Source organism: Acomys minous (assembly GCF_964271855.1).
Source record: "Acomys minous genome assembly, chromosome: 6".
Classification (NCBI taxonomy): Eukaryota; Metazoa; Chordata; class Mammalia; order Rodentia; family Muridae; genus Acomys; species Acomys minous.
This window is the reverse complement of record NC_140487.1, coordinates 24,501,945-24,514,393: the sequence shown is the minus strand read 5'-3', so window position 1 is coordinate 24,514,393 and position 12,449 is coordinate 24,501,945. Positions and strand designations below refer to the sequence as shown.

The following is a 12,449-nucleotide window of genomic DNA, read 5'->3' as shown; positions in this document are numbered from 1 at the left end:
AACCATGGGCTTGAATCTGAGTTCTTCTGCTTTCTAGGAATGGGTCATATGTTATATGCAGTTTGCTCACTCGTAGAGGTAAGACTGCACATCTTACCATGAGGATGAGGGGAAAGAGACCGTGAGCCTGGTATTATATCACACAGGGCGCTTCTTCAACCCCATTTCCTCTAAGTGTAGTGTTTCTCCCTACTTTGAAGTGTTTAGAAGGTGGGTGGAAACACACACACACACACACACACACACACACACACACACACACACGCACGCACACACACACACACATGCACACACTCTCTGTCTCTGTCTCTCTCTTCCCTCCTCCCCTCTGTGTCGCTCTGTTTCCTCCCTAAAGCACTTTTTCTAACTTTCATTTTCTCTCTATGTATGAACAACCACATCATTTCCTGCATGTTTTCTTGAATTGCTTAACATCCTTTCTTCGCATTTGTTTTATTTCTGCAGGGAAACACGTCCTGAGAAGAAAGCATTGCTTGTGTTTAGTCTGTCCACCCTTTCCTCAGAGCTGAGGGGCTAGCGTCTGCTGGGGGGAAGCTGCTGACAGTGCAGCCGTGGGTCTCTTGCCAGTGTGTTCAGAACCCTAGTCTCTAGCCTAGCCTTCTCCTCAGCGCTGCTTTAGTGTTAATTCCTTTTTATTAAGGGTGTCTGCTTTTGAATTCTGAGGAGCAGTGGAATTTTCACTGTCTCCATTTTTACCCCCTGATTCAATTCCTGGGCGTTGAAGTATTAATAGCCAAATCTCTGCTTAAAGCTTTTTGTGATAGTCTTCTTTTTAATGTCCCTCTCAAAAATTGTGCCCTTCAGTCACTTTTAACTTTAGTAAAACAAAACCAAATTCCCAGGCAGTTTTATGGTTCAAGTGCTCCTAGGTAACGCTTGCATTTTACAATACTTTCTCTCCACGGAAGAGAAAGGATTTTGCAGAAAATATGTTTACTGTTGTAGAGACTGAAGTCAGTGCAAGTTACGTAGACTATCAACGCAGAAGCTTTCAGCGGGTAAATTTTGCTCAGGCTAATATTCACATTCAACTTTTCACATTTTATTTAAAAATTTAGTTTTTGCAAAGTAATAAGTTTCATTACAATTTCTTAATACAGACAAACTAGCAATGTAATGTGCTCATACTTGCTATCTTCTGCTTAAAACTTTCCTATGTTGACTTTTTTTTCTAGCTGCTACTAGCGGCATTTAAGGAATATTTACTAATTCACTGTTTGCTTTGCTCTGTGTGGAGCTGTTGTCCTGAGGTCTGAGGCTAGGATGATGAATGACATGGCCTTAGTTTTTGCCCTCTAAGAGTTCACAATGCAGTATAAAGTAGGTTAAAAATTAAATTAATGGTCAAGAAATTGTCACAGTCAGAAGATATTGCTAAGTTTTGCTAACTCCCAAACTAATGAATGTTAACAAAAAACTACTTGACATATGATGAATTGTTGAGCTGGGTCAGGATGAATAATGCGTTTTCCCATGATTGTTTTAGTTTAGAAGAATTAGAATACTTTATTTCTCTTAATTTTTAAGTGTGTTACTGAAATCAAAGAGACTTAGACATTTTCCCAAAGCCATCTGAAGCACCGGCTTTAGATTACCGTGTGCATGAAATCAAGAGGAAAGGGGAAAACATCTCCTGTAAAATGTGAGATTTCAAGTTCAGAAGGGCTCCCTCTCCATTGCGTTTGCATTAGAAAATGCCCCCTCCCCAACATGCAGTGGCATGCCTTGCTGTAAGCTGGGGAGTGGGTGTTCATCTGATAGCAGTGATGTTAGGTCATTGCAGGAAGAGTCACCAAAGGCATAACAAGCAACAGCATGTAGCCCCTTGCAGGCCCCACAACCCACCAATAGTCTGATGCTAGCATGAAAGCTGTGCTCAAGTGGTTTCCTTTTTTTTTTAATTGAAGTAGGAAATGCCTATTAGCAACTTAATATTTTTGTCTTTCTAAAAATAATGCAGAAGCAAAAGCTAATCACTTATTATCTTTAGCAGCTAGTGGGTTTTTGCTTGTTTATTTGTTTGTTTGGCTTTTTCAAGACAGGGTTTCTCTGTGTAGCTTTGGCTGTCCTAGACTCAGTTTATAGACCAGGCTGGACTCGAACTCACAGAGATCTACCTGCCTCTGCCTCCATGAGTGCTGGAATTAAAGGCGTGAACCACCACACCCAGCTGGGTGTGGCTCTTCTTTTTATTGCTTTATATCAGTTTTCAATTATTATTTTTACAAACAATATGATGATTTCCTTAGTGGCTCGCTGCTGGTCTTCTGCCTTCCTGCCAGCTTTATTTCACTTGTATCTTTGATCATTCTTTCTATCCATTCCTTAAAAATCCCTTCTTTTCTCCCTCCTTTCTGCTTTCATGTTTTACACACACATGCGAGAGAGAGAGAGAGAGAGAGAGAGAGAGAGAGAGAGAGAGAGAGAGAGAGAGAGAGAGAGAGAACATGATTTCTGACTTTCTGAACCTGGCTTTTGTTGCTTTGTAACACAGTGATTTCAGTTCTTCGTGGTTGAATAAAGTCTCACTGTATATGCTTATCATATCTTTCCATTTGTCTGTTCGTGGACATCCAGGCTGGCTCAGGACGTTGGTTATTGTGTATAGTGTAGCAATAACATGGATATGCAAGAATCTGTATAGTGCTGATTTACAGTTCTTTTGGCATGTATGTAGGAACGGTTACATAGCTGGCTGGGTCACATGGTCATTATATTTTTAATTTTTGCGACCGCTCTACACTGACTTCCACAGTGACTACATCAGTTTACTGACTTTTACTAACAATGTCTAAGTGTTCCTCTTTCTCCATCCTCCCAAGCATTTGTTGTCTTTTGTCCTCTTGGGGATAACATTCTGACTGGGAAAGGATGGAATCTCAAAACCAGTTTTTATTGGAAAGGGGCAAAAGGAATTGACTATTAGGATAGAAGTAGGTAGAGCAAGAGCGCGTAGAGTTTAAAACATTTGATGTTGATCACAATGACCACACATGATTTATGGGCTTTCCTTTTTCTTTTCTTTTTAAGACAGGGTCTCACTGTGTATCCTTAGCTTGTCCAGAACATTCTATGTAGACCATGTGGGTTTGAACTCTCATAGATTTGCCTGCATCTGTTTCTTGGATGCTGGAATTCTAGGCTTGAGCCACTATGCATAGCCAGCAGTTTATGGACATTATCTTCTAATGCAGTTGTTCTCAGCCTCTCTAACACTGTGACCCTTTGGTGCAGTTCAACCCACAGGCTGAGAACCACCGTTCTAATATATGACCTATATGATAATCTGAAAGTAATGGGGAGACTCTTTCGTGCTTGTAGAATTAGTAGCAAGCTAAAGAGCAAAACAGGTGGGAGCAATTTTGGTGCCAGGTCTTGATGGCATTCTTGTAAATCTCAGGTGTTTCTTGGTGAGCTCAGCCCCACCTTGGAACCCTGAATGTTTAACTTGAAAAACAAAACAAAACAAAACAAAACAACATTTTTGTTTTTTCTAGAAAGGGCAGGACTCTGTTGCTGTAAGCAACGTCAGCAAGACATCTGGAAATTCTCTTTGCTTGTTCCTTTTAATTGACTGGTGCTGGCTTATCATCATTTTTCTATGTATATAAAATTTAGGTGAGTTTGGTTCTCATGTAATAAAAATAAAATAAGGATCAGATCAACACTAAATAAATGTAATGTGCTCCCTCTGTCTCTCAGACTCTGACTCTGATGCTCCTTCCCCTCCCCCATTTCCCCAGCCAACTCATCTCATATAATCGCCAAATCTCTCAAATAATCCACTGAGTCAGTCCAGTCAGTGCTTTATGAATCTAGATATGGTTATATTTAATTGAAAACATAAAACTGTTAGGAATTGTAGCCCCCAAGAAGTGACAGGGGAAAAGCTTCTTAGTACTGATGGGAAATTCTTTTAGGTTTCAGTATATCCTAGAAGCATATCATCTTTCTAGAAATGTTGGTATAAGGGAAAAGTAGGATTTCAAAAGTTTTTTTTCCCCTCTGGTATGTGCAATACCCAAGAGTCACATATGTAGTAATTCCCATAGGTGCAGCTTTCAGGCGCACTGTTGAACATTATTGTAGAGCTGCCCTCCTGTGGATACTTGCTCTGCCGTCATCTACTAGCCCTCATCCCTTTATCTGTGAGTTCCTCTTTCCTCCCTCCTGTCCCTGTGAGTTCCTAAGTGCCCCACAGGTCCTTTTCACCTCAGGCCACCGCACCTCCGATTTCCTTTGCCTTGAATAGAACATTGTATGGATCATTTTTAACGTTAGCTCAAATGTATTATCTCCGTGGAAAAATATTATCTCCAAGGACCCGTGTCATAGACTCTGGCTTAGGGAGGATTGAAGAGACAGACAAGAGCTGGGCATGGGTGGTGCACCGTGATCCCCCTCGTGTGGAGGCTGGGCCAGGAGCATCATAAGTTCATGGCTAGCACGGACTATGTACTGAGACCCTCTTGGGAGAAAAGGACCATGAGAAAGTGCATGGGGGTGGGTGTGGGGTGGGTGTGGGTGTGGGTGTGGGGTGGGTGTCGGGTGGGGGTGGGGTGGAGGGCTGTGTACCTATGAGGCTCTGGAGGTGGTTCAGATGGATTATTTTCTGGTTCCTTGAGAGATAACTTCATGATCTTAATAGGTAGACAGTAGAAGTAAGTGGGTTCTCATGCTTCTCAGGCTGGCTTGTCATACTTGTCATACGTGTGAGCGTGTCAAGGGCCTGGAGAGTCAGCATAACCAATAGCTAACTCTGATGCACTCTTTGATCACTTCTGTTTGAGAACGTCTGTTTCTGTCTGGAGAATTGTTTGTTGTCACACAAAATGTAGCTTAGGAAAATGTTGCCCTAAAATATGGTTTTAGTTAATTAGAGGAAATGTCTGAGAAAGGAATGTTCTAGAAGTAATGGGAATTGCAGGCAGATTTTATCCATCTCTCTGAGTGGACTCTTACTTGGCTTCAGTGTTTCAATCTTTAGTTCTTTTTCAGGGGTTTTCCTTTAAAGCCATGTTTGGCCTAATTGCCCTATAGTCCAACCATACCAAATGCAATTTTAGTGTCTGTCTCTTAATAGTTTTCATTTGAAAAATTTAAAACACATGTGAAAGTGAAGACAATTCTATTATCCAAACTCAGCTGTTACCAAAATCACATAATATTATTTACCAATATTTTTGACCAAGCATATTTTTAAAGCATAATGAGAAACACCATTTTACGTAGTCTTGAGTGTGCATACGTCTCGTGACAGGACTTAGAGGTTTGGAGAATGGAGCAGGGCCTGGTGAACGGTGTACAAGGGTTTGCTGTGCCTCTGAGCTGCTTGGCCGCAGACGCCGCTGTAAGTATCTTCATAAAGGCGCATTGCTCTCTCTCTCAGTGCTATTGCTGTGCCTACACAGTTATAATCCCTGGGTAATTATCTCCGGGTAAAATCCCTGGTAAAGTAATACTCTATCAATATTCAAACTTGAAAGAAATATAATCTTATACCACAACATTCATTTTTTAACATGCTAGTCATTAACTGGCTTTCCACATATCCATATATGTAATCATCACCACTATCTAATTCCAGAACATTCTCACCACTCTTGAAAGACACCTATTATCATTAGCAGGAACTTTTCATTTTTTTCGTCCCACCTAACTGGTGTAACTTTTGTGCCTGGTTTTGTTTGTTGTAGACACTGAGTGGCCTGTTGTGACTATGTTCCTTCGTACGTACCACATTGTATATTTTCTCTAATCAGTTGGGGGACATTTGGACTGCTTTTACCTCCTAGCTACTATGAATATATTGTTGTGAACACTCATCAACAATCTTTGCGTTGACATATGTGTGGGACTCCGCTGGATAAGGTTAAAGTCTGACCCTCCTCCGTTTGGCAGTTTGGCGCTTGGTCTACGACGAAAGGCTATGAAGACGGACTCTGTTTTATTAGCAGGGTTCTCACTTCACCTGATCTAGTGACACCAGATTTTGTAAGGAGTGTCACATAGCCCTCAGGGAAGACTGCAAGCCTGACCTTTTCCTGATAAGGAACTTGACCTGCAAGCTCAGAGAATTCCTGAAAGTACTCCACCCAATGGTGAGCAGCAGATCCTAGCCTCCAGCAAATGACTTTTACCTAGAAGTCATCCCCTCACACAGGAAAAATAAATACTGTTTTCTCATGGCACCTTTAGCCCTAGTGAATCAGACACATTCACCTCAAAAACCCTTCCCACTGCCCAAGGTTTATAAATAAAGGCTGACTGGCTTTCAGTGCGTCTGTCCGTCTGTCTGTGTCTCTCTGTCTGTGTCTGTCTGTCTGTCTGTCTCTGTGTGTGTGTGTGTTCCTTCATGCTCTCTTGCTCACCATTCCTCCACTATGACAGTCTGAGATTCCCATTTATTCTGGGGGGGTGGGGGGTGGGGAGGTGTGGGGGCAGGGGAGCAGGGAGTGGAGGGTGGGGAGGACATGCTGCTGGATGCTGTTATGCCCAGATCACTAGATCCTCAAAGACTACCAGGAGTCCGAAACTGTATGCAAAAGCAAGGGGTCTTTATTTAAACCCAAGTTGGAGGGTTCTCGAACCTCACCTAAGCTGCAGCTCAGTAGGAAAGCCTTGAACCGCCGTTAGGCAGGGTTTTTATTGTGGTTACGGCAAAGAACAGGAGTTTCCAATTTGACAGTTACAGGATTGATTGGCATTTAGCAAGGCTGGTTTGGCACTAGGGGATTGGTGGAGCCTGACCTTGTGATGCTTAACTTCTGGAGACATTAGGCACTTTCCTGCTGTCCCCTCATTGCCGCAGGCCTAGGGTGGTTCTTTTCCTGGAGAAGTTTGTGGTTTGTACAGTAACTGGGGTGAATTTGAGGACAGGCCAAAGGACAGGGCTAAGATGGGAGTCCAGCAATAAGATGGCGTTACAATGGCTGGGTTTCCACAGATACCAGGCGGTCAGGCAGCAATGGTGGTCCAAAACGACGGCTGTTCCGGTGCTGACCTCCAGTAAAGCACTTTCCTGTGAGCCAGGAACCTGGCCTGGTGCCCAGGTGATGGGCCTTGCCCTAAAGTGCTCTAGCCACCCCTGAGCAAGAAACAGGCCCTTGGGACCTTTGATCCCAGGGTCCGTCCATTCTCGTCTGGAGTCAAGCAGTGCTTGGATTGACCCATGGGTCCATGGAACCCAGGCCAGCCCGCCAGTTGCTGAACTACACATATATTTTAATTTTTGGTGTATATTAGGAAAAAATGGCCTTTTGGGACATTCTGCGACTGTATTTATAACTGTCAATGGAAGTGCCAAGGTGCACACTTTAAATCTCACCTGCAGTGTCAGAGATTTCTGCTTTTCCACATCTTTTCTGATGCCTGTTGTCTGTTTGATGTTATCTTTCATCCAGAGGGTGAAGGAGAGATAACCCTGTTGTTTTTGTTATGATCCCAAGTGTGGGATCTGAACGGTCTTGTGAGAACAGGTGAGGTTAATCCACTAGAAGACAAACCACCTCCTGTGGGAGCTTGTTGCCAGCTGAAAAGATCCTGTGAACAGACTCTGGGAGGAGACATATAAATGAGCCCAAAATTGGAGGCGGGGCCTTTGGAGACTTGGGATAGTTTTGGCTGTTCATTGCTCCACTTTGAGACACTCCAAGAGAGAACCACTTGAGGGAAGGCTTCGGGTCTCCAGCTCCTGCTGAGGTTCCGGGTTCTGCTTACTCCAGGTTCCAGCAGAAGAAATCCTGCTGGCAACACCAGGAGAATCTATCTATCTATCTATCTATCTATCTATCTATCTATCTATATATCATCTATCGACAGCCCTGGCTGTATGAGAAGTCACTCTGTAGATCAAGCCGGGCTCAAACTCACAGAAGTCCACCTGCCTCTGTCTCCTTAGTGCTGGGATTAAAGCTATGCACCACCACATCTGGATTAAGCACTGGGTTTTAAATGGGTTCTTTTTATATTATTGTCTTGCAATCTGTCGTTGATTCTGGGGTCTAGTTTTGCATCAGAGACACGAGCTGCAAAACTGCCTCCCGTTCCTTGGCTTGTCTTTTACTTTCTTGTTGATGTGCTTGGAAACGACTAACACTTATGTTCTGATTGTGTCCTGTTTCCCGTTGTTTTCTTTTGTTCTTCATGGACATGATTCCTGTCTAAGAAGCCATTACCAAATTTGAGATCTTGTGCACCTTCACTTCTGTCTTTTTAAAGAGAACTTACTGGTTCTAGCTTTACTTTTATGACAATGCTCCATTTTGAGTTAATCTTTGTGTATGATGTGAGGAAAGGGCACACTATTAATAATACAGTTTGACTTCAGTTATAGGATGCTCTAGAAAGGTAGGTCTATTTATCTTTTTCTACTTACCTCCATATCTTTTTGTATTTTCACCGTGTCCCATTGCCTCTATTCTTAAGTAACAATGACGCATTTAATTGGTATTTGTGTAATTTTAAGCAGTAGAAATAGAACCTAGGGGAGGACAAAGTCTCCTTATAAACGTGATTATATTTAACTAAAAAACTAAGTTACAGTGCCCTCTCTCCTCTATCTGCTTTTCTGGCAGTGAGGCCTCATCTGTTCCCTGTGGAGTTCCCGCTTTACCATTTGGTTTATATATTGTCTTTGCCCAAAGAGTAAGTAGCTCGGAGACGGACACAGAGAAAAAAGAATAACGGGGGTAATCATAATTGTTGTGAAAGAGAATTGGCATAGAGTGGAAATTCAGCTGTCTAGTTACTCTAAACGGATGTTTGCCTGTTTATAAAGCCAACATGGAGCGAAGAGGGCTAAGAGATGGAGAGACATGCCTTTGGCAATCAGGTCAGCATCTGGGTCTTGCTGTGCTTGGAGCATAACTATCCCTGGACATTCCAGACCTATGACTCTTCACATTCCTTTCCAGGTTTGTTCTCTGAAGAAGTCTTGACCCTTAACACACACACAGGGCCAGGAGCTCAGGCTACACATACTTTTTCCTGCCTTCATGGAGTTGACCTTGGCTTGATCTTGCTGTGTGAACTTAGGTCATCTTTTCAAATTCATCATTTCATAGAGAAGAAAATTCAGTCTCAGATAGGTTGTAGAATGTGTCCAACGTTGTACAACAGGTTTGAAACACTCATCCTGTTTTCTTTACTACTTGTGCATTATGCTGTTTCATGTAGCCTATTCATGGCTTCATGAGAAAAGGTGGATGTTTTTAGTGTTATGACAATGTTTTATTAAAGTGAAAAAATGTCTAGAGTTGCAATTATAAAAAGTTTTGCATCAAATTTTCATGTTTTGTAGTGTATATTCATAACAGAAATGCCAGTTGAAACATTAGAGTTGTGTTTATAATGTTAATTATTATTTTAAATATAGATATATAAACTTATCTACATCATTATATAAAAAGCTTATACCTTATACAGAGAAAAACCTAGTCACTAATGATAAAAATTTCCTATTTATTACATTATAAACTCTTAATTACACCTCTTATGTACTGTATAGCATATTCTTACTTTTGTTTTCATGGCTTCTACTGATGCCACCATTAAGATAACTAAATAGTGTGACAGATTAATTTTAAGTGTTTTGATACCCACTAATTTATATCAAGGGTAGAACTTATTTTTGTGTAGACATCAAAGACTTAATAAACCGAACTAGCAGCTTGTGTATTACTACCCCTACACACTCGCAGCATTTATATAATGCTCAGTACTGATGGCATTGAGGTTGGTGTATTGTTTTGGGAACATCTGGCACCTAGGCACTTAACTAACTTGGCTCTCTTGGACCCTAGCTTCGTTTTGAGATAGCCTTATTGTTCATAATGTAGACAATATGAAATTGCACAGAAGTCCTGTGTGAATTTCTATGCAAAGTCTGTGTACAAAGTTTTAAAGATGTAATTGTTGGTAGCAACCCACCCCCCCATAACATTAGGAACGAAGCTGTTTATGACTAATGGAATCATGGGTAGGTTAGGGTAAAAACTGGAGGGGAATCTGTAGTGTTGAAGGTGTTGCCAGGTGAAGTAGGAAGGAATGTTGTTAGGAAGGAATGTTGTTAGTCAGACCGTGAGTAAGACGTTTCAGCCTTTGTCTGTCTTATCAGTGTAGAGAGAAGATAGCCGGAGCTGGAGAAGGACTTTTGGCCAACAGAGATGGTCCCATAGGGAAGGCCAGTCCACTAGCGAATGTCAGGAGGGACGTTCTGCAGATGCAGACACGTTCCAGGTGAGAAGTGGAGTAAACCAGAGATGAACTCAGCAACTTAGTTTACACCCATGATTATCCTTGAAAATGGGAAAGGAAAGCCAATTTTAGGCTTTTAGATTTAGACATTTAGGGAGAATTCTCTTCTCAGAAGTATAAAAAAAAATCATAAACTACATAATTATAGTTTGTGTAAGTATCTTTTTCCAAAGCCATTTCATTTAGGCAGCTTTAAAACGGGTAAGTAGAAACCACAGCTCCATGCTTGCTTTTCTCCAGAAAGCACAGCCTTTCTCACCCCGCATGTGTGACATCCTCAGTCCTGGCCTGGCTCTGCTGGGCTGGCTGGGCACCGAAACCTGCTCCGTCCTGCTCTTTCTTCATAAAGGTGGAGCAGAGCCCGATCCATCCCGGAAGACTTAAATAACTTCCTGCTCCAAGAGTGTGTTTTAGGAGCATTTGTTGACTGTGATTCTTTGTTGTCGTGTGATGTTTGAGCACAGCTAAAGAGCAGGAGGCTGATCCATAGCACATGCCTGGCTAGTTCAGGGATGGTTTAGGGTTGGAGACCGTTTGAGAAGGATGCTCAGAGTTCTGTGGGTCTGGCTTTCCTTTCCTGCACGTTGACTTTTTTTTCAAAGAGATAGAGATTGCTTCCCTCAAGGCACCATTTTCCAGTGTATATATTCTCATGCCAACCTATCGTTTTATTTGTTGCAGCCATGTAACTAACACATTTGCATGCCAAGTGTGGCTGCTTTGGCCTTTAATTCATTGTTTCCAAACTTGAACGCTTTGCTTTTATAGTCTTAAGATAACGCTTTGCCTTCCTAAATGAATGCTGGCATAGGCTGTGTAAAACGTTTTCTTTGGTTGTTGTTGCTAAAATAAAGGTTTGGCTGTTCCTAGCAAAGTCCCAGCAGTTACTTTGGAGGGTTAGGAAGCTGCAAGTGAGGACTGTACTCTGCCAAATAACTGGCCAACTGTATCTATGTTAAGTAGTTTATATTTCATACTTTTAAGAAGACTTTCATGGATTTTAATCATAAATAAAGTCAATTTAATATAACTGTTTATTTTATTTTTTAATAACTTATTTAGATTAGAACCCAATTGTTATCCCCTCACTTGTATCTCCTCATTCCATCTTTTGCCATATTCCCCTCCCCTAGGCTGTGACAGAAGGGGACTTCTTCTTCCACCATTATGATCACCATCACAGCCTATCAGGTCTCATCTGGATAGCCTGCTTCCCCTTCCTCTGAGTAATATACCTGTTTAATTTTTCTTTTTTCTTTTCTTTTCTACAGAAGAAGCCTAGATACAAAAGGTCACCTATTTCCTAACTAGATTAAATATCAGCCCTCTTTTTGGAAATATCTTATGTAAATAAGATCAGCAATGATCTGATCCGAAGCTTGCAAAAACATACAGACCTAAGACAGTGGGAGCTTTCTGTGGCAACCTGACCTTGCTTCTACTTACTGCTTTCCTTACACTCTGCTTACTGTCATAAGTGATTTTTAGGTTGCTTATCTTGAAAGCTCCTTTGAACAAGACCTGAAATTAAGCCCAGGGAGGAAGAAGAAAACCAGAAGAGTGAAGAAGGTGAGCAAGAGCTTTTCAGTAGGTGGAGGGCTGTGAGATGGAGTTAGCCGACTCCGTAGCTCATCTGGAAGAGGTACATTGTGCGCCTCACCAACAGTCGTAGATTTGTCCATTTATCAAGGGAATGCTTAGGGAGCACCCACAGTTTTCTTGTGATTCTGTGGGACACTGGTTATGCAGTGATCAGCAGCACAGACACAGTTCCCAGCCTTTGTCAGCTTCACATTTTAGTGAAGAGAAAGGTTGTGAAACTGTGCTGCCTGCTTAGTATGTTAGTAATAACCGTTTAGAGAGAGAAAGGATGGAAGAGGAGACAGGTGGTCCAGGAGGGCATCCCTGAGAGAAGGATTTTAGCCAAGTGGCCAAAGGTTGAGAGCGATGCAGAGATGTCAGGAGGGCCCCTGCAGCAGCAACAGTCAGGGCAAAGACCCTGTGTTATTGTAGGAGGGGGTGGGCTGCACTGGCAGAGTGAGCGAGGGGACAGTGGACAGATGTGGTTGTGATTGCCACTTGCATCTGCCGGGTAGTCACAGATGTGTCAAGGCCTTTGAATAAAAAAGTAGCAAGGCTCAAATAAAACCAGGGAACCAGCCCTACCATCC

At 42.1% G+C, this 12,449-nt stretch overlaps 1 protein-coding gene across 2 annotated transcripts in view; it reads left to right on the top strand.

Annotated features, from left to right (window-relative positions):
* Positions 1-12,449, top strand: part of CDK14 (cyclin dependent kinase 14) — a 540,806-nt gene that overhangs the window by 68,117 nt on the left and 460,240 nt on the right. Inside the window, exon 3 of one of the 2 annotated variants that reach the window (XM_084786933.1) lies at positions 5,282-5,371. The exons of the other annotated variant lie outside the window; for it this stretch is intronic. Within the exon in view, the coding sequence (XP_084643059.1) occupies positions 5,282-5,371 (90 nt within the window). The remainder of the gene's footprint in view (positions 1-5,281; positions 5,372-12,449) is intronic. 2 annotated transcript variants of the gene reach the window in all.